This window comes from Microcebus murinus, chromosome 25 (assembly GCF_040939455.1).
Source record: "Microcebus murinus isolate Inina chromosome 25, M.murinus_Inina_mat1.0, whole genome shotgun sequence".
Taxonomy (NCBI): Eukaryota; Metazoa; Chordata; class Mammalia; order Primates; family Cheirogaleidae; genus Microcebus; species Microcebus murinus.
This window is the reverse complement of record NC_134128.1, coordinates 12,327,281-12,346,721: the sequence shown is the minus strand read 5'-3', so window position 1 is coordinate 12,346,721 and position 19,441 is coordinate 12,327,281. Positions and strand designations below refer to the sequence as shown.

General features: G+C 34.5%; 1 protein-coding gene across 1 annotated transcript in view; it reads right to left on the bottom strand.

The window, feature by feature from the left end:
- CUBN (cubilin) overlaps positions 1-19,441 on the bottom strand; it is a 234,572-nt gene that overhangs the window by 176,468 nt on the left and 38,663 nt on the right. Inside the window, exons 18-22 of the mRNA XM_012753774.3 lie at positions 14,955-15,099; positions 14,550-14,728; positions 11,964-12,129; positions 11,426-11,642; positions 8,340-8,470 (exon numbers count right to left, since the gene is read on the bottom strand). Coding sequence (XP_012609228.2) covers positions 8,340-8,470; positions 11,426-11,642; positions 11,964-12,129; positions 14,550-14,728; positions 14,955-15,099 — 838 coding nt within the window. The remainder of the gene's footprint in view (positions 1-8,339; positions 8,471-11,425; positions 11,643-11,963; positions 12,130-14,549; positions 14,729-14,954; positions 15,100-19,441) is intronic.

Below are 19,441 nucleotides of genomic sequence, written 5' to 3'. Positions count from 1 at the left end.
TCTACAATAAAAATCTTAAAACATTGCTGAAGGAAATTAAAGATCTAAATAAATAGAGAGGTAAAATATGTTTAAAAGTTAGAAGACTCAATTTAAGATGCCTGTTGTCCCCAAATTGATCTATAAATTCAATGCAACCTCAATCAGATTCCCAACAGTTTTTTTCTTATAATTGAAAAGCTGATTCTAAAATGAATATTAAAATGTAAAAGATCTAGAATAGTCAAAACAATTTTGGAAAAGAAGTACAATCTGTAGGTTTTATATTTCCAGATATTAAGATACATTATAAAATTATGTAATATCAAAAAATATAATGTCCTATCATTCTAGGGATAAATATATACATTAATGTGATAGAATAGAGATTCCAGACGCACACATAAACACCACAGGCAGTTTATTTTCAACAACAATGCAAAGGCAATTTGGGTTGGGCAGAGGTGGGGGAAGGGAAATCTTTTCAACAAATGGTGCTTGAACAATTAAATACCATTTGCTAAACAAATTTGGATGTAAAACTCATACCATGCAGAAAAATTAAATCAAAATGGATCATAGAATAAATGTAAAACCTCAACCATCTTTGTGGAAGGATGCATGGGGGAAATCCTCATAACTTTGGTAGGCAAACATTTCTTAAACAAGATAGAAAATCCACTAGCCATAAAGGGGAAAAAACCATATATTGGACTTCTGCTCTTCAAAAGATACCATTAAGAAAAAGAAAAGTTTAGCTGCATATACTAGGAGAAAATATTTGTAATACATTAATCTGACAAAGGCCATATTTATATCCTGAACATACAACATATGACTCAATAATAAAGATCGCAAGCAAAAATTAGTAAAATGGTTTTGATAGATATTTCACGAAAGAAAATATATGAATTATCAAAAAGCATGTGAAAATGTACTCACGCAATTAATCATCAGGGAAATGCAAATTAAGCCACAAGGAGATACTATTGCACAACTGCCAGAAGCTAAAAATGAAAAAATGGGCAATACCAACGATTGGGAAAGATGTGGAAAACATGGAATTCCCATTGATATAAGTGGCATGATAAAAATGGCATAATCACCTTAGAGAAAAGTTTGGCAGTTTTTCATAAAATTAAATGCATTACCATAGGTCCCAGAAATTCTACTTCTAGGTATTGTATTTATTCAAGAGAACTGATAAATCCACAAAAAAATTGTACATCAATGTTCCTAGCAGGTTTTTTTCATAATAGCTAAAAACTGGACAAAAAAACCTCATCTAACAGGCGAATTGATAATGAAATCATGACATACGCTTGCAATGGAAGGCTGGTCAACAATAAAAATAAAAGAACTGATAAACACAATACACATTACACTAAATGATAGCAGCCAGACACAAAAGGGTACATAGTATGTGTTCCCATTCATATTGGTCATTTTTACAGTTAAAACTAATCTATATTGATAGAAATCAGGTCTGTAGTTGCTGAGATAGAGAATATTGGAGAAACATGGAGAATATTAACTAAAGAGTCACTACGATCCTTTCTGGGATGATATAAGGTTTCTGTAGCTTGAATAGAGAGGCAGTTAAATGGCTATATACATTTGTGGAAATTATTAATGAATTTTACTTTATGAAATGACAGAAAAATATCTATGTTGTATTAAAAGTTTAAAAGTTCCATGCAAGGACAAGTTGAGTTCTAGAGGAAATCCAATAAATAATTCAGGTAACCAGTAAATAACAAATAAAATTAAACTTTGGAAATAAAACATATTTGAAGAGACTCCTGCTATATATATTAAATAATAGAACATTTAATTTTAAAATCTGATTATAGTTTTATGAGATTCAAATACCTAATTTCATAGAGAGAAAAACTATTGTTCTCTGAACTTAATGTATCTATTTTTCTTTCTTTCTTTCTTTCTTTCTTTCTTTCTTTCTTTCTTTCTTTCTTTCTTTCTTTCTTTCTTCTTTTTTTTGAGACAGAGTCTTACTCTGTTGCCTAGGCTACAGTGCCATGGCGTCTAGCTCACAGCAAACTCAAACTCCTGGGCTCAAGCAATCCTTGTGCCTCAGCCTCCCGAGTAACTGGGACTACAGGCATGTGCCACCATATCCAGCTAATTTTTTCTATATATTTTTAGTTGGCCAATTAATTTCTTTCTATTTTTAGTAGAGATGGGGTCTTGCTCTTGCTCAGACTGGTTTCGAACTCCTGACCTTGAGTGATCCTCTTGCCTCGGCCTTCCAGAGTGCTAGGATTACAGGCGTGAGTCACTGTGCCCGGTCCTGTATCTATTTCTTGAGAAGTTAAAAACTCCTCTTACTTAAACCAAAGTCTATAGATGGTCATATTTTTCCCTTGGCAGTATAAATGGCTCTTTCTAGAATAATATTACCACTGAGAAATATTACTGCTAAGCTTTGGCTTCCTCTTGTGCTTTGCAACAAAGCACAAATGATTAAATTTGAATGTGTTTCCATAAAAAGATATCCATGTGTTGCCATGATGCTTATTACATCAATACAAAATGCAAACATAAAAATGTGTTTGTGCTTTTTGTTTTTATCTTATGTTGCCAAAGGAAAATTCATATACAATAGAAGTTGGTCTTTTATTATAGCCTAAGAACATTTACAAAGAAATGAAGAAGAAAAGTACATTTCTTCCATCCTTAAATTTGAATGAACTAGCAATGGAAAAGCATATCTCTGAAGATCAAAGACAACTGCTGGCAGGACTCACATGTTTTTCTTTCTGACCAACCTCAAAAAGAAAAGAGAAAATAAACAAAAGTCCTCTGTGGACCATTACAAAATCACAAAACTAGATTTTTCTAAAAATCACAATGTGTCTCTGCCTTCACTAACCATTTTCAAATAAGTTTTATAAAATAGCATTTGGCTCATTGTCAGAGGGGAAAATCAGAAACATATATAATCCTCCAACCCACAAAGCAACAATGATATCAGTCCCATAAAATTCATGCCACAGGAATAAGGTAAAGTGATCCTGTGAATAGAAGAATGCATCAATAGGGAGACCCTAGATTATGAGTAACTGCTCTAGCACCTCCCTGTTTGCCTTATGGGGTAACGTGTGATTATGCAATTACGTTAAGGCTCAATCTATAGGCTGTGCTTTCTGAAAATCACTAACGAGACTTTTGGTTTCTGAATGAATCCTTATGACCTCAGATTTTCTAGGTATGTGCTGAATAAATAGCCAACCCAGGAACCATCGTCTGGCTTCTACTGGCATATTCAGTTTAACATTCTTAAAAGTGAAGACCCAGGGGAAGGTATACTTACAGATTCAGTTTCTCTCTTAGAAGAAAAGAAGACTTTCTAACCAAACTCAACATTTGCTATAATTTTCTGCTAGGTGGTCACAGTCATTACTTTTTCTTTTAGTAAAGCCATGCTTGGACATCAGTGATCATATTTTAAATCTGACAAAGCCATGTTCCTTTCTAGCTATAATGTAATTTTCACAATGTCTGTCTCGTTTCATCTTCTCCAACGTTGTGAGACAGCCAGGCATTATCACCTGCACTTTTTAGAGAGGTGTGGCTGAGGGGGCTGAGATTCCTGGAGATTTCGTTCTGAACAACACTTAGTTCAGAGACACGCGAGGCTAAGATAAAATTTAAACCCAAGTCCTCCCTTTCCAAATCCTGTTCTCTTTAGTAATCCCCAGTTTTTCTACACAGGAAATATCAATTTAAGAATGAAGACAAGTAGGGGACTAGGAATATCATGATTGAGCATTTTGTTGCATTTTCATTTTAAGGACCAAAATATATAATAAATTAAATGAGATAAATTAACTGAGCTGGGAACTGCTGGGACAAACATAGATACAAAAATATAAGAAAGTACTAACCAGTAAGAAAGTAAAGTAAAATCTTTAACACATTAATAGGCTTCCTAGAAAACCTTTTCCAGAGGAAATATATTTGAATATCTCATAGCAGAAAACACAGAATTTAAGGTGGATAGAAAGAATCAGAAAGGCTTGTAACTCGTCTAAAGTATTCCAATACCAAGGTTGGGACTAGACCAAGACTTCTGACTCTACCCCCTCCCCAGCTTCCCTTTTCACCATATCATGAATAGTATTTTCCATCGTGAGTGGTTACAGTCCAATCCACCATTACATCTCCATTGTAATTCTATAGCAATTTAAGACTTGACTTTCAGTCTTTGACGAACTGCAAAGTTTCATTAGAACAACTTGAATTCCTTAGTAAAAATGCACCCTAGACCTATTGTAATCGGAATTTCTGGAGGGGCCCTGAATTTGTAAAAAGAAAATCCCCACTGCCCCAAGTTTCTTATGAACACCAGAGTTTGAGAACGCCAGTCTCCCAGGTTGAAGTTTTCAAAATAGAAACACAACTCTTTCTACGCATTTCTTCTAGTCAACATTTCTTAACTTCTTACTCCTAGATACCACCTCTAAGTTCATTCCAGAATAACTGATAACAGATAACACTAACCACCCATTGTGGGATTTGAGGGGAATTTGGTATTGGGAATGAGGAGGTTGGAAAAGCCCAGCAGGGCTCCCCCTTGAGTCTGTGCTGATGTAGTTGTGATCATTCCTGGCCATTTCCCTGGACAATTGTAACGTTCTTTTCTTTGCAGAAAATATGAAAAGTCCACCACAGTTCTACTGTAGCTCTGAATTTAATGTTAACCAGCCACACCATGTGCAGTTCATCCAGAGCATGTCTAAGAGCTAATCTGGACATGCTGAAAAAAAAATGGATTACATGTTGGGACTTGATTGTTTAATTTGGCTTTCAAACTAACTAGCTGTGTATTCTTGGGCAGATAAATTCAACATTCTAGACTTGCATCTCTCTCACTGAAAAATTAAAGTAACTGGACTAGATTTGTGTTTTGAACTTTCTTGACATACTATGATAATAGATCTATATCAGCCATGCATACTCACACAGGTATTGCAAACAAGTTTCATGAAGAGACACCTGACTTTATATGATAAACTCTGATACTTTCTTTCTCATTTTTTTTCTATTTCAGTCCATACTCTTAACAATAACAGGTGGCAACCAAATAAATTAATTTTATGACTCACTAATGAGTCATGAATTACAGTTTGAAAAACATTTGACTACATGTTAAGTAGATTTTCATCTAATATTAAAGTTGAAAATGAATAAGGTATATGTCTCTGCTCCTGTTTATACTTTTCAAGTCCCCTTTTGGTTGGATTATATATTAATGTGCATTTAATAGATGTTAATAGAATATAAAATTACACTTTAAATTGGTAAAATTAACTAGTCAATTACATTCTCTCAGGATCCAAGTATGTTGTACTTTAGCAAACATTTGCAATCCAGTCTCACAATCAATTACTAAGAACTTCTCGAGTTTCGACCCTCTAACATTTTACTCATTAGTTCTTTCCTCTCTATTTCCCTGGGCACATCTGGATAAAGGCAGAGACAAAGTGACCAGGGAGGAAATCCAAGTAACGACAAAGAAGCTGATCTTTTTTTTCTCCCAAACACATATTTAGGGGCTGACATCATAGCCATATGGCACCAACTACAGACAGAAAAGTAACTGGATTCAAATCCAGAAACTTAACCTTCATCTGACGAAGACAGGAAAGCCTTCAGCAGGGAAGCTCACACCTGTTGTGCTGAGGAACCAACAAGCAAATACCATTGTTATTGCTCTCGAAATAACTTCTGCTAGAGCAATAAAACAGGCTCAGGGCCAACGATCAACCTTCCATTGATGCGTTTCCCTGATAACTACTTCCTTCTGCAGGAAATATCCAAAATAAGATGACAACTGAAAAGAAAGAGTCCTAACAACTCCGTTTTTTCTGAGTCAACAGCCTGCTCTGACTCAGGCTGCCTTGAGGGCCAGCCTGCTGCCTGGTTTCCCCAGACCAACCCTCACTCCGTCTCCTGACCCCAACCCTTCCCTGAGAAGTACTACAGAGCCCACCCTCAACAACTCATGAGAGCCAATCACTCATGTTCTGATCTATGGGAAACTGTGACAACCTCCAGAGTTATAAACTGAAGGTGCCGTGTGGCTTCCTGGATCCAATCACCCGATTGCTGCTTAGAATAGTTTGACTATGTCAGACCTATGAGTTCATCCAGCCAAAGGCAGGCACGGTGACCAGCCAGCCTCAGACAAGGGATAGAAAATGAACACTACCCTGTCTGTGATTTCAGCCTTGTCTGGACCAAATAGAGGCCAAACTAATGATTATCATGCAGGGAAGTACGGCAGGGAATCTTTTGGGTTTGCCACGTTGGTATCATCACTTGCTTTTTCTTCTGTCTTTCTTTATCAGTTTGCTTCTATTCTTTTCCTCGACTTATTTTTATTTTACCTGAATTTTCTCTTTCTGAAAACTTTTTAGATTAAAATCTAATATTCTCCCTGCCAGATTATTTTGATTGCTCTTGGGTCTTTCTGTACTAAATATTGCCTTACAAGCTAGTGTAGGAATAGAGTTATTTCACAGAGATATGGCTCACTTTGCATGTCATTACAAAGATTTCCATATTTTTAGGAGGCCCTCTCTGCATTATATGCTATCTAAGATATAGCTAGTTCGTTCATGCAGAAAATTAAAGTTATGTTCATAGGTGATTACAGCCAGAAGTCATCTCAAAGATCACCAAATCCAATCCCTTAATTTTACAGCTGAGAAAACGGTGGCCCAGAGAGTTCAAGTAACTTGCTCCAGATCCTAATCTAATATTCAGTGTGCTCTGGGGCCAAACAGAAGAGGCAGATAAAACTACAGAAGTGTGAGAAATTGTGTGCACACTATAATTTCTTGAGAAACCAGTTTTGGTCACTGGATGTTAACCACCTAAACAAAGTGCAGTAAATTTGTCAATTGTGCACCATAACTTATTTGAGAGTGCAGGAGATTCAATTTCCCATGTGCTTGGGCTGAGTAATGAACTGGCTCCTACCAAGGATCCCACTGGAGAGAAAAGTATATGATTTCTGTCATGCGTAAGATTCTGGAGAAACCTAAAGCCACGCTGCCAGAACATAGAACTTGAGCTACTACATAAATAGCAATTTTGCCTGAAATGACAAGTACAGGTCAGCTCCTCTGATGGAGAAATAAATAAGAAATTGGGTGGAGATGCTGTGTAGGGAATTTTTAAACTTTTAATTTACTTTATGTATGTTGAGGAGTGGGGCTTTAAGAGATGAGCAGTTGGTGGTCTCTAGATGCCAGACAGTGTCAGAGGGAGCACATGCTGGCCAAGGAAAAGCTTCCAGTCCTTTCTGAAGCAAGTTCAGTGAATCACACCATGCCTCTGGGGCAATGCAGAAGCTAAGAAATGCCTGGAAAGCACAATCTTCATAGGTCTACTATGGATCTATACTGGATGTTGTTTTGGTCCATTTGGCACCTTTGTAAATATGATCCGAAAGGAAAGCCCCGGGTCTGTGAAAAGGTACACATCCTAGGTGGGAAGATGAGCCTAATGAAATATGACTCCCCGGGGAATCCAATAGGCTCTTGGGACTGGGGGCTCCTGTGATTCTTATGATACCTCAGAGACCTTGCCTTCAAAGGATATTTGTTTCCTGTGCTGCATTTGCAAAGAGCATAGTATTGATGAGAAATTAAGTAATAGGAAAAATACAATATAAGGAATAAATGCTAAAAAGATTAATTTCATTAGATCAAATTTAAAAATGTATATTTCACAAAAAAATCTTCCATTTCCATTTCCATTCCTAAAATTCCATGCAGTAGTCTCTAATTTTTATCTGTTGTTGCTCTATTCCAAATTTCTTTAAATATTCAGTCTCTCTGATAGCCGTTTTTTGGTAGAATTTTGAACTTACAGTAAATTTGCAAGAATAAGCTCCTGAATTCCTTTTATCCCAATTTATTTTGTATTTGTATTTTATTTCCATTGCTTTATATTCCCCTCCGTTCCCCCCCCACTATCTTTCTCTCTCATTCTCTCACTCACTTATTATCTGAGCCAATTCAGAGTAATTTGGAGACATTGTGTGTCATTACCTCTAAAAACTTCAGTGTATTATTCCTAAGAACTAAAACATTCCCTTACAAAACCACAGCACAATTACCAAAATTAGAAAATGTAATATTTATACAATATTCTTGTCTAGTCATTACTCCATTTTTAATAAGGTAGGTATTTAAGTCAGTACACTTGATTCTAAATGTATCTTCCATTGTGTGTCACAGGTTTGGGGATGAAGTATTCTCACTGTGCTTTACATAGTTCCATCTTTTAACAGAGCAAATGAAATCAAGTATACCGCGCTGTTTTGTTACCTGTTGATGCATTGATTGCTTCATAGTTTATTAAAAAGCCTTCATAAGCGAGGTCAGAGTCAGCCACAAATACCAGCATCAATGAGCTGCCACTGCTTGTAAGAGAAGGTGGGACTGATTTTCCACAATATCTATTCCAAGCCAAGAAAGAACAGACACATGGGTTTTAAAATTTTTTTCGTGTATTTGAAATGATGTAGTAACAATCAGGACATGTAAATATAATAATGGGTTTTGTTACCTACTTCCTTTCAACATTAAAAAACAAATATATTTCAGGCACAAAATATTTATGAACTTACTGAAGATTGTCCTGCTCATGATCACTTCCCTGAAATGGTTTTATGTGTGTGTGTGTGGCTATGGGAATTGTCATGTATAAGAAGTTTAATGGAATTAGAAAAGTACAAGCTATAAATACATTAGACTGCCATACAGAATATTAATGAACTTTTTAACGGAAATATAATAAACTTACATAACAAAGAGAAACATTATACCGTAAACTCACAGAGCTCAGACTTCAGAGTCAACTCTATCGCTTAGAGCAGTGGTCCTCAACCTTTTTGGCACCAGGGATCAGTTTCATGGAAGTCAATTTTAAGTTGGGGGGAATGGTTTGGGGATGATTCAAGTGCATTACATTTATTGGGTAGTGAAACCTCTCTGATCGTTGATCATCTGTATTTGCAGGCACTCCCCAGTGCTAGTGTCACCACCTCAGCTCCACCTCAGATCATCAGGCATTAGATTCTCATAAGGACACCTACCTAGATCCCTCAGATGTGCAGTTTACAGTAGGGTTCAGCTCCTATGAGAATCTAATGCCACTGCTGATCTGACAGGAGGCGGAGCTCAGGCGGTGATGAGAGTGATGGGGAGCGGCTGTCAATACAGATGAGGCTTCACTCACTCTCTTTCTGCCTCTCACCTCTTGCTGTGTGGCCCTGTTGTTCCTAACAGGCCATGGACCCAGTACTCATCCATGGCCTGGAATTGGGGACCGCAGACTTAGAGGCATTGTGAATTTTGGCAGATCACGCAAGCTCTGTGCCTCAGTTTTCCCATTTCCAAAATGGGAATGATAGCACCTACTTCATAGAGTTGTTTCAAGAATGGATGTGTTAACATACTCTTTATAAAGCACATTGAACAGTGCCTGGAATGATAATCCATATATAGATGAAATATATTGTCCTTAAACAGCTGGTCTATAAAGAGGTACAAGTCTAATTACTAAGCCATGTCACAGTTTTTGCTGAACAAAAGCAATTTAGCTCAGAAAAACTATTCTATTGATGCTAAAAGTAGAGTTGTAATAAAAGACATGATGCCACAAACTTTTATCTAGAGAAATGCTTATAAGAAAGAGTAATAAGAAAATAGTAATCTCAAATAAAAGTGTATTTTGTAAAATTTACCAAATAAAATAAGAGAGAAAAAAATTTATAGAAATCAAAATAAGAGGAAGTGTTAAATATGGGAATTAAATGAGTTAATTGCTAAGGGAGAAAAGGAAAGAAAATTTGATGTATAATATAATACCATTTCCGAGTGAAAAAAGATTTAATATCTTGATCAAAATAAAGGCAGAAGAGTTCATTGATATTTTAAATATCTCTGTATATGCCCCATATACAAAATTTGGGAAAGATCATTATAGTTTATGCTACTCTGAAATAATTACGTATTTTACAGAGGTTATGTGTTAAGATGTTAAGTACCTAGCCAAAAATAGAAAGAAAAAGAAGAAAGTTGAAAAGATGAAAGATTAAAATAAGAAAATGTTTAAAAGTGAATAAGAAAAAAGAAAAGAAAGTCCAAGATGAAGAAACTTAAAAATATAAATATCAGGAGGTTTTTGATTTCCAACAAAGATGTTGTGACAGGGGCTGGATTTAACCTTGCACCTGAAACAACTAAAAACCTGGAAAAATATATAAAGCAATGATTCTCAAGACATTGGATATCAAGCAATAAAGGACGGCAACGCTTCAGAGACAGGAAATGAGTTTAAAAGCAAACCTGGAAAGGATCAACCTGTTTCCAAGCAACTTAACTGCATTCCAGAATAGAGCTCAAGAATACTTATAGAAATATAATAATGCCCCATTCCCAAAAACATAACATTGAAGATGCCTGCTATCCGATCAAATATTATCAAGCATGAAGAGAAGCAGGAAAGTATGACTTATAATGAGAGGGAAAATCAATCTACAAAAATATAGTAAGAAATGATATGGGTGTTTGAATTAGTAGACTAAGTTATTAAAATAATTATAACTGTATCCCATCCCTAGAGGAAAAAATAATCAATGTGTAGAGACACGGAATATATATGAAATGACCCAAACTAAATTTCTAGAAATGAAAACTACAATGTCTAAGATGAAAAATATACTTGGTAGGATTAACAGCAGATTAGAGTTGCAGAACAAAAGATGAGCGACCGTGAATACATAGTAATAGAAACTTTCCAGAATGAAACCAACAGAGAACAAAGGCTCAAAATCAAATGAACAGAGTACCAGTGAGTTGTGGAACAATTTTAAGTGACATAATATACACACAGAGTCCATCAAAGTGGAGGGGAGACAGAAAAAGTATTTCAAGAACTAATGGCCAAAAATGTTTCATATTCACTCAAACTACAAACACTCAGATCCAAGAAGCTCAACACAAAAAAAATGCTGACTGAGAAAAGCCAAAGGGTACATACAATAGATCCATTTCTGTAATTTCAGAATATGTTAATACAAACTAATCTACAGGGATACAAAGCAGATTAGTGGTTTCCTGTGTATGAGGGTGGGGGTAGAAGTGAGGAATTACAATGGGCAGGACGTTTTGGGGTGATGGATATGTACATTATTTTGATTTTAATGATGGCTTCATGAGTATAGACATGTCAAAACTTAATTACCAAAGCCAAGGCAACAGAGTAGTATGTAGAAATCGTAACTGAGAAGAAATCTTGAAAGATCTCACCTGGTTTTTATAACACAACATGGTGGATCTTAACATCCTTCACTGAAGCAAGAAAACAGAAAAGTTTTTGCATTAAAAAATGATAATAATAACCTCACCTTCCAAGAGATGTCTCAGAGTCAGTGTCATAAACTTCCAGATAGTCATTTGTGCAATTATAATGAAATTCCAAATGAAATATTTTGAATATCAAACGAATCAGGTGGTTAGGTTGGACTAATATATGCCAGGTACAGTTGATACCCTGGGGGTAGATATTTGGATGGCCAGGACTTTCAATGATTCCTGTTGACTCTGTAAGGATTTTTCCACATGCTGTTAAAACAAAAATTATTATAATTATCACAATTAACCAACAATCTCTCTGGATTTCAAAATCAAATGCTCTGATTATAACTTCTTAAAAGTTTAAAAAGAAAAAAATGTTTCTTATATGCCACTTAAGATAAATTAGCCTTTCTCTTATTAATAGATACCAATTAACTATTGATATGTGTTGATTATGAAATACATATGCTTTATCTTTAAATGTGTTTTAAAGGTTTTCACAGTGTAGATGATTTTATATAATAATTTATTTCCATTGTTCACCTATTCTGACATGCCCAAGAGGAGGAGAAAGAAGCAATCTCTTACCCAAATACTCAGTACCAAACTTAGCCATGAAACCATGATTTTCAGTAGAAGGACTTTTCACGAATGTGACGTAAAGAAGATTGTACACGGATGTTATAAATGAAGGTGTATCTGAGCCACAATACTTTTTATTTTCAGGAGAACCCAAAATGGAACTGCTACCAATCTACAATAGAAAAGATATATTCAATTTTGTTGGATATCTATTTTGGAAAACTGCTTTAAGAATAACTATATATGAAATGTTTTTAATATAGTAAAAATCAATTTGAAAATACAATCAATTTTACCACATTTTAGTCATCCTAAAAGAAACTCCAAGTCCATTAGCAGTCACTCCCAATTCCCTTGAAACCGGAGCCCCAGGCAGTCACTAATCTACTTTATATCTCTACAGATCGTCTGTTCTGGACATTTCAAGCAAATGGAATCATACAATATGTGTCTTTTATGACTAGCTTCTTTCACGTAGTATAATGTTTTCAAGGTTCATTTATGTTGTAATATGTATCATTACTGCATTCCTTTTTAATGCCATATAATTTCCATTGTAAGGGTATAGCACATTTTATTTATCCATTTATCAGGTGATGGAAATTTTTGTTTCTACTTTTAAATTGAGAATAATGTATGTGTTATTTGCATATGCTATTATAAATAATAATTATAGGTCTATTCATATACAAGTTTTTGTGTGGCCATATATTTTCATTCCCATTGAGTATATATACTTAAGAGCAGAATTGTTGGATCAGATGATAACTCTATGTTTAACTTTTTAAGGAACTGACGACTATTTTCCAAAGTGTCTAGATCTCTACCAGTAGTGTATAAGAGTTCCAATTTTTCCACATCCTTGCTGATCCTTCCTATTATCCAACTTTTTGATTGCAACCATCCTAGTGTCTTAGTGGGTGTGAAGTGATAACTCTCTGCAGTTTCGATTTACATATCCCTAATGACCAATAATGTTGAGCCATCTGTTCACGTGCTTATTGTCCATTAGTATACCTTCTTTGAAGAAATGTTTATTCATATCCTTTTCCCATTTTAAAAATCAGTAGTTTTTAATTTTGATAAAAATCTAATTTTTTCTTTTTTTCTTTTGTTGTTTGTGCTTTTTGTGTCATATCCAAGAAGGTCACAAGTACTTACTCCTATGTTTTCTTCTAAGAGTTTCACAGTTTTAGCTCCCCCATTTAAGTCTATAATCTATTTTAGTTAATTTTTGTGTATATCCAAATTCATAATTTTGCATGTGGATATTCAGCACCATTTGTTGAAAAAAACTATTTTTCCCCATTGATATGACTCGGCATCATTTTCATAAATCAATTGGCCATTAAAGTATGGGTTTAATTCTGAATTTTCAATTCTTTTCCATTGATCTATATTTATGTCCTTACTCTAATAACATCGATGTCTCAATTATTGTTGTTTTGTTCTATATTTTGAAATTAGAAAGTGTGAGTCCTACAACTTTGTCCTTTTTGAAGAATGCTTTGGTTATTCTGGTTCCCTTACGTATTCATATGAATTTTACAATCAGCTTGTGAATTTCTGCAAGAGAACAAGCTGGGATTTTTGTAGGGATTGAATTGAATCTTTAGATCAATTTGGGGAATATTGCCATCTTAATAACATTAAGTCTTCTAATTCATGAACATGAGATGTCTTTCCATTTATTTAGGTCCTTAAATTCCTTCAATGATGATTTATCATTTCGGAGGACAAGTTTTACACTTCTTTTTTTAAGTGTATTCCTTAATGTTCACTGTTTTCAATGCTATTATAATTGGAATTTTTTCCTCAATTTTATCTTCAAATTGTTCCTTGCTAGTGAATAGAAAAAGAAATCATTTTATATTTTGATCTTTTAACTTACAACTTGCTAAATTTGTATATTAGTTCTAATGGTTTTTTATGTGTGTGGATTTCTTATGATTTTCTATATACAAGGTCATGTTATATGTGAATAGAGATAGTTATACTCCTTCCTTTCCATTCTTCCTTTCCATTCCACTTCATTTCTTTTTCCTGCTTAATTTCCAATATGAGAATTTCCAGTATATGTCGAATAAAGTGGTAGAACAGACATCCTTGTCTTTTGACTGATCATAGAGACAAAGCATTTAGTGTTTCATCATTAAATATGATGTTAAATGTGGGTTTTTTTTTTAAATAGATGCCCTTTATCAGATTAAGAATGCTCCCTTCTATTCCTAGTTTGTTGAGTGTTTTTATCACAAAAGGATTGTTGGATTTTGTCAAATCCAGCAAAATCCAAATTCTGCATCTACTGAGATGATCATGTGGTTTTTGTCGTTTATTTTATTGATACCATGTCCTACATTAATTGATTTTTGGATGTTATACCAACCTAGAATTCCTGTGATAAATCTCACTTAATCCTTTTTATATGCTGACTTCAATGAGCTCGTATTTTTTTGAGGATTTTTGTAACTATATTTATAAGAGATATTGATCTGTACAAACTACTTTTGTTTCATGTAACAGATTTAAGAATAACATGAGGAAATATTTTTAACAATATACAACCAAATACAATTTTTTTTTAATTCTTACCTCAATATAATCAGTGTCACAGTGGGCAGAACTTCCAATTTCAAAGCCAGTAAAGTTGAGAAGAACTACTTGGCCCTGGGGCTGGTGGATGGTCCACCTACAGACTCTTTCTCCAGGATATACATTAGGATAAAAAGGTGAGCGCATGACCCCTTCTCCAGTTAATTCACCCCCACAAGCTGTAAACATAAAAATTATAATAGTGTTTTTCCAGAGATAAAGAATTCTTGTTCTCAATTTTATTGCAAAATCCAACACTGCCTAAGGAGATAATTAAATATGACATTTCTATGAGAATATTTTCCTCTTCACTTGAGGACATAAAATGACTAAATTATTTCAAGAAATTAAAATGCTTCAACCAGGCAAATTAAACATTTAAAAATTAAGCACAGGCTTCCTTACCAACTTGATAAACAGCTCTGAAGCTAGCCTTTTCAACAGAAGCGTCTATTTTAAACCTGATCCAGATACTATTGGTAATGGATTTAATGTGAGAGATGGTTCCATTGTCACAGACTTTTCCAAGTAAGGTTGCATAATCTCGAACCTAAACAGGAAAATAAAATAGATTTGGAATCCTAGTCAATAAAATTAGCTTGTCAGTTATTTGGAGATGGGAAAATGGAAGACTCAAAATGAGTGATAATCTAATTTGGGTTACATATTTATATAATTTTTGAAAGTAGTCAGTGGGTCATTTTTTAGCTTAATACAATAACACTAAATATTGATAAAATTGTAAACCAATAAAATCTAAAAACATAAGAACTTTAAAGATGTACAATTTCCACAATGTCAAAGAGGAAATAAATTTACAATTTTGGGTGACTTAGAAAGCAATAAAAAATGAGAATATTACATATCAAAGCATATCAGTGTTAGCTAATCTGTAATTAGAGGAAGTCATGAACAAACTGTTTTCATTATTGAAAGAAAAAAAAAGGTAGATGAAAGAGAAATACAGAGAAACTAAGGAGTTAACTTTAAAAATTAGAAATAAGCTATAAAATGAGAGAGAATAAAGTAAAAATAAAAGCAAAACAATAAATAAAATACTGAAGAAGGCATAATTCATAAATATATTCAAGAACTGGGTTTTTCTGAAGAATTTTGGGGAGTGAGGATATAAAAGACAAATCTCTGAGAAGTATAATAAATAAAACAGAAAATAAGTGCAAATACACAAAATTAAAAATGTCAAAGACATATACTAAGGAATTTTTAATACATAATAAGTCTATATACAACTCCATGCTAATATACTGAATATTTAAATGGGTTATTTCCAGAAAAGAATAAATTACTAAAATTATCTGAAGGAGAAGAAAAATAAAATCTTAACAGACATAAGCCATAGATAAAATTGAAAACGCCATCAAATAATTATTCTTCCCCTCCCAAAAGAAGATAAACTCCAAGAAGATGCTCTACTTGGTAAGTTCTTTTAAACTTTTAAAGGGACAATTCCCATATATAATTTGTTCTAAGATACACTCAAACATAGGACAATTCCCAACTAATTTTCTTCTGAACTCTGTTACCAAATCCCAAAATAGATAACACAAATGAAAACAATACACCGATCTCAACTATTAATACAGAATAGACACGAAAATCCTAAACACAGTTCTAAAGAAATGAATTCAGTTCATTGTTAGCCTTAGACACCAAATCAAATATAGGAATAATAGTAATGCAAGGAATGTTGGAAATTATATATAAGTTATAAATTAACTTCATCAGTAAATCCAATAAGATAAACCATATGATAGCTCTATAAATGTAAAAAAATGTCTGTTAGCATTTTTGACTTATTAAAAGCAAAATTTAGAAAGTTAGAAGGAAAAAAAATTTTCCTTCATATAATAAAAGCTACCAGTTTTAAATCAATAGCCAATATCTTACAGTGTGGTGGCCATAAGCACAGTCTATGGGCCTATGTTCAAATCTCAGCTTTCACTTGTAAATCTCCACACTTAATAACCTTGAGCAAGTTACTACATCGTCTAAGCTCATGGGGTTGTTGAAGCAAATAGGTAAAACAGTAGTGTAAATTACTTAGCAAGATGTCCAGTAAGAGAAAGTGTTGACCAAAGGGTAGCTATTGTTATGCTTGACGTTTTTAGCAGTAAAACATTAGAGGCTTCTCACTATAATCAGGAATTATTCAATGGATATTCATACTTCTCCCATTCTATAAAATTATTCTGGAGGATCTCACCACCCAAATATTAATTCATTCACTTGATTAGCATTACCGAGGCATGAATAAATGCCAGGACCTGTGCTGCAAATAGAATTGTGAAAGACAGCCACTACTCACAGGAGTTTATAACAGACAAGAGCATCTTCTTTAAGGTAAGATGAGTGTGATGTTTGAGAAAGCGCAGGATGCTGCATTACTACTTAGCCAATGGTTCTCAGCAGGGACCACAGTCAGGCATTTGAGAAATTTGTGAGGGCATTTTTTTTGTTTTTGTTTTAATGACAATCAAAACACCAGTAGTAGGCACTACTGGCATTTAGTGTCTAGGGACCAATGACACTACACAGCCTGAAATATAGAACCACACACTACAACAATTCTCCGAAATCCTACGTGACATTCATATAAGTGAAAGTGCTGTTATTAAGTATAAAATCTAACTCTATTTTACATATAAGTGTAAAATGTTTTTGCACAGTTTAATGTGCACTGAACTTTTCAGGATTACAAGTAGAATATAAATTGAAGTTCTTTTTTTCCTCCTCCTAGAAATCTGCCAAGAGTTGGTCACCATTTCAGAAAAATTAGTCACCAACCCACATAACTCTGTCAGCATGTTTGAACTATAGCATTTATAACAATTTAGGGCACAGACAACTGACTACTTTATTTTGTCTTCTAGTGGAGCTTGCCCAGGCTTTTCACATACTGAAATAAATGCGATTTTACTTTTGTTTCTCCTTAGTTTTATAATTACAACTTTATATTTTTTGAATATAGTGTGTGTAGCGAGGTTATGCCATCAAGGCATTTCATTTCTCAAAAGTGAACGGGTGATATAAAAAGGTCTTAAAATGTAGAGAACCACTGGCTTAACCAAAGACTCTGAACTCACAGGGGATTACTGCATACTTCTCAGCAGAATAGTCTTTAAGCTGAGACTTGAAGGATGAGTAGGAATTATCTAGGCAAAGGGGAACAGGTAGTACAGAGAAGATTTTAAAAGTATAGTATTCAAAGCTGGGAGGGATACAGTGACACAGTTACTCTCAACCATAACTGGTAGAAGTATAAAGTTATGGAAAATAACTTGACCATATGTGTTAGGAGTATTTCACTTCTAACCTTCTATCGTGTTCAAGATGCAAAGATGCACATGGTCCACATCAAAGTCAGTTCTACTATAACAAGAATTGAAACTGTTCTAAAGGTCTAATAATAGTGGAATGACTAAATGAACTATGATTCAGCCATATGATAGAGTCTTGCACAGACATAAAAAATCACATGCCTTTCCCCTGACTCAGGCTCATACCAGTTCCCTTCTCCAAACTCTTACAACATCTATAACACAAATTTCACATATTGTAGTAAAGTTATGCTAAATTTCTCTCTCACTGAACAGCAAATCTCTGAGGGAGGTGAAAAACCACGGAATCCTCTTTAGCATCTAATAAAAAACTTTGCAAGCAGGTATTTGACAAATTCTTGTTGATTTATTAATTCCAAGGTGCAGTGTGAGGGTTCCAGTTTTATCAGAGATACAGACATACTATAGTTCTTGAAAACCAGAAAGCATGAAACGCAGAGTGAGATATCTTCCTGCTCCCTAATTCTCGAGGGCTCTATGTGTTCCTGCTAAGACTGGAGTCTCTCTTTTCTGTTTTGCCCATTAGAAGATGACAAGAAGGAAGAAAAACAGCCAAATAGCAACGGAGCGAGCTAAAGTGGGCCATTCCCCTGGGCCTAGACTAATGAAATTCGAGGATCTTAGCAAGGAGAGAGGCAGCTGTGGTACAAATGTTTTAAGAGGAACTTATAGGGCTCCAGGGCCCCAAACCTAGAAGGCGCAATTGATTTTGGCTCTGTTTCTCTCTCTCTGGAAATGAAACCTTATTTATTCTGAAAGCCTGTATTCTCCCTGGATCCCAGACGTGGCCATACTTGAACTGTAATCCCTTTGAAACAGATACTAAAACAAAATTCATCAAATGCTCTAAAGTGACCCCAAAGGCTGTTGCAGCACATCTCGCATTCAATATTCTAGGATGTGGTAGATTTGCACTCCCTCCACCAAAATCTCTTTCCTTTGTGCTTGTGAACTAGGATAGACTGTTATTTTTAATAATTATTCACTTCCCTTCCTGTAAAAGGATTGAATATCTATGCTCATTGCCATGTTACTCGCAACACCTCCCTGTGGAGAACTAATATTTATCCTTCCATTGACTGTGGGCTTAGCCATAGGACTTCCTTTGCCCAACAGAATGTGAGCAGAAGCGATGTACCAATTTCCAAAGAGAAGCTTTGGAAGTCATTGCATAATTCAACCGTCTTTTACTTTTCCCTCTTATAAAACCAAGAGCCCACAATGACAAAGACATAGGAAACAGAGCAGCAGAGCAGCAACTGATCCAAAACCAACATGTGAACATGCTCAAAAAATAAACATACAGTATTGTAAGCCACAGCCATTTTTTTGTTTGTTATTGTTTTTTTTTATTTGTCTGGTTACTGTTATTGATTGTTTATTATTTTAGCATAACCTAGAGAAAGATGATGAATATCTGAACCTGGTTTATGGTATTAAAAAAAAAGTTTTTCTTAAGAGGTCAGGGGAAGCCTTGCCAGGATCGTTCCAGAGGGGTTGGAACAAATTCATTAGTGGATCACATCTGCAAAG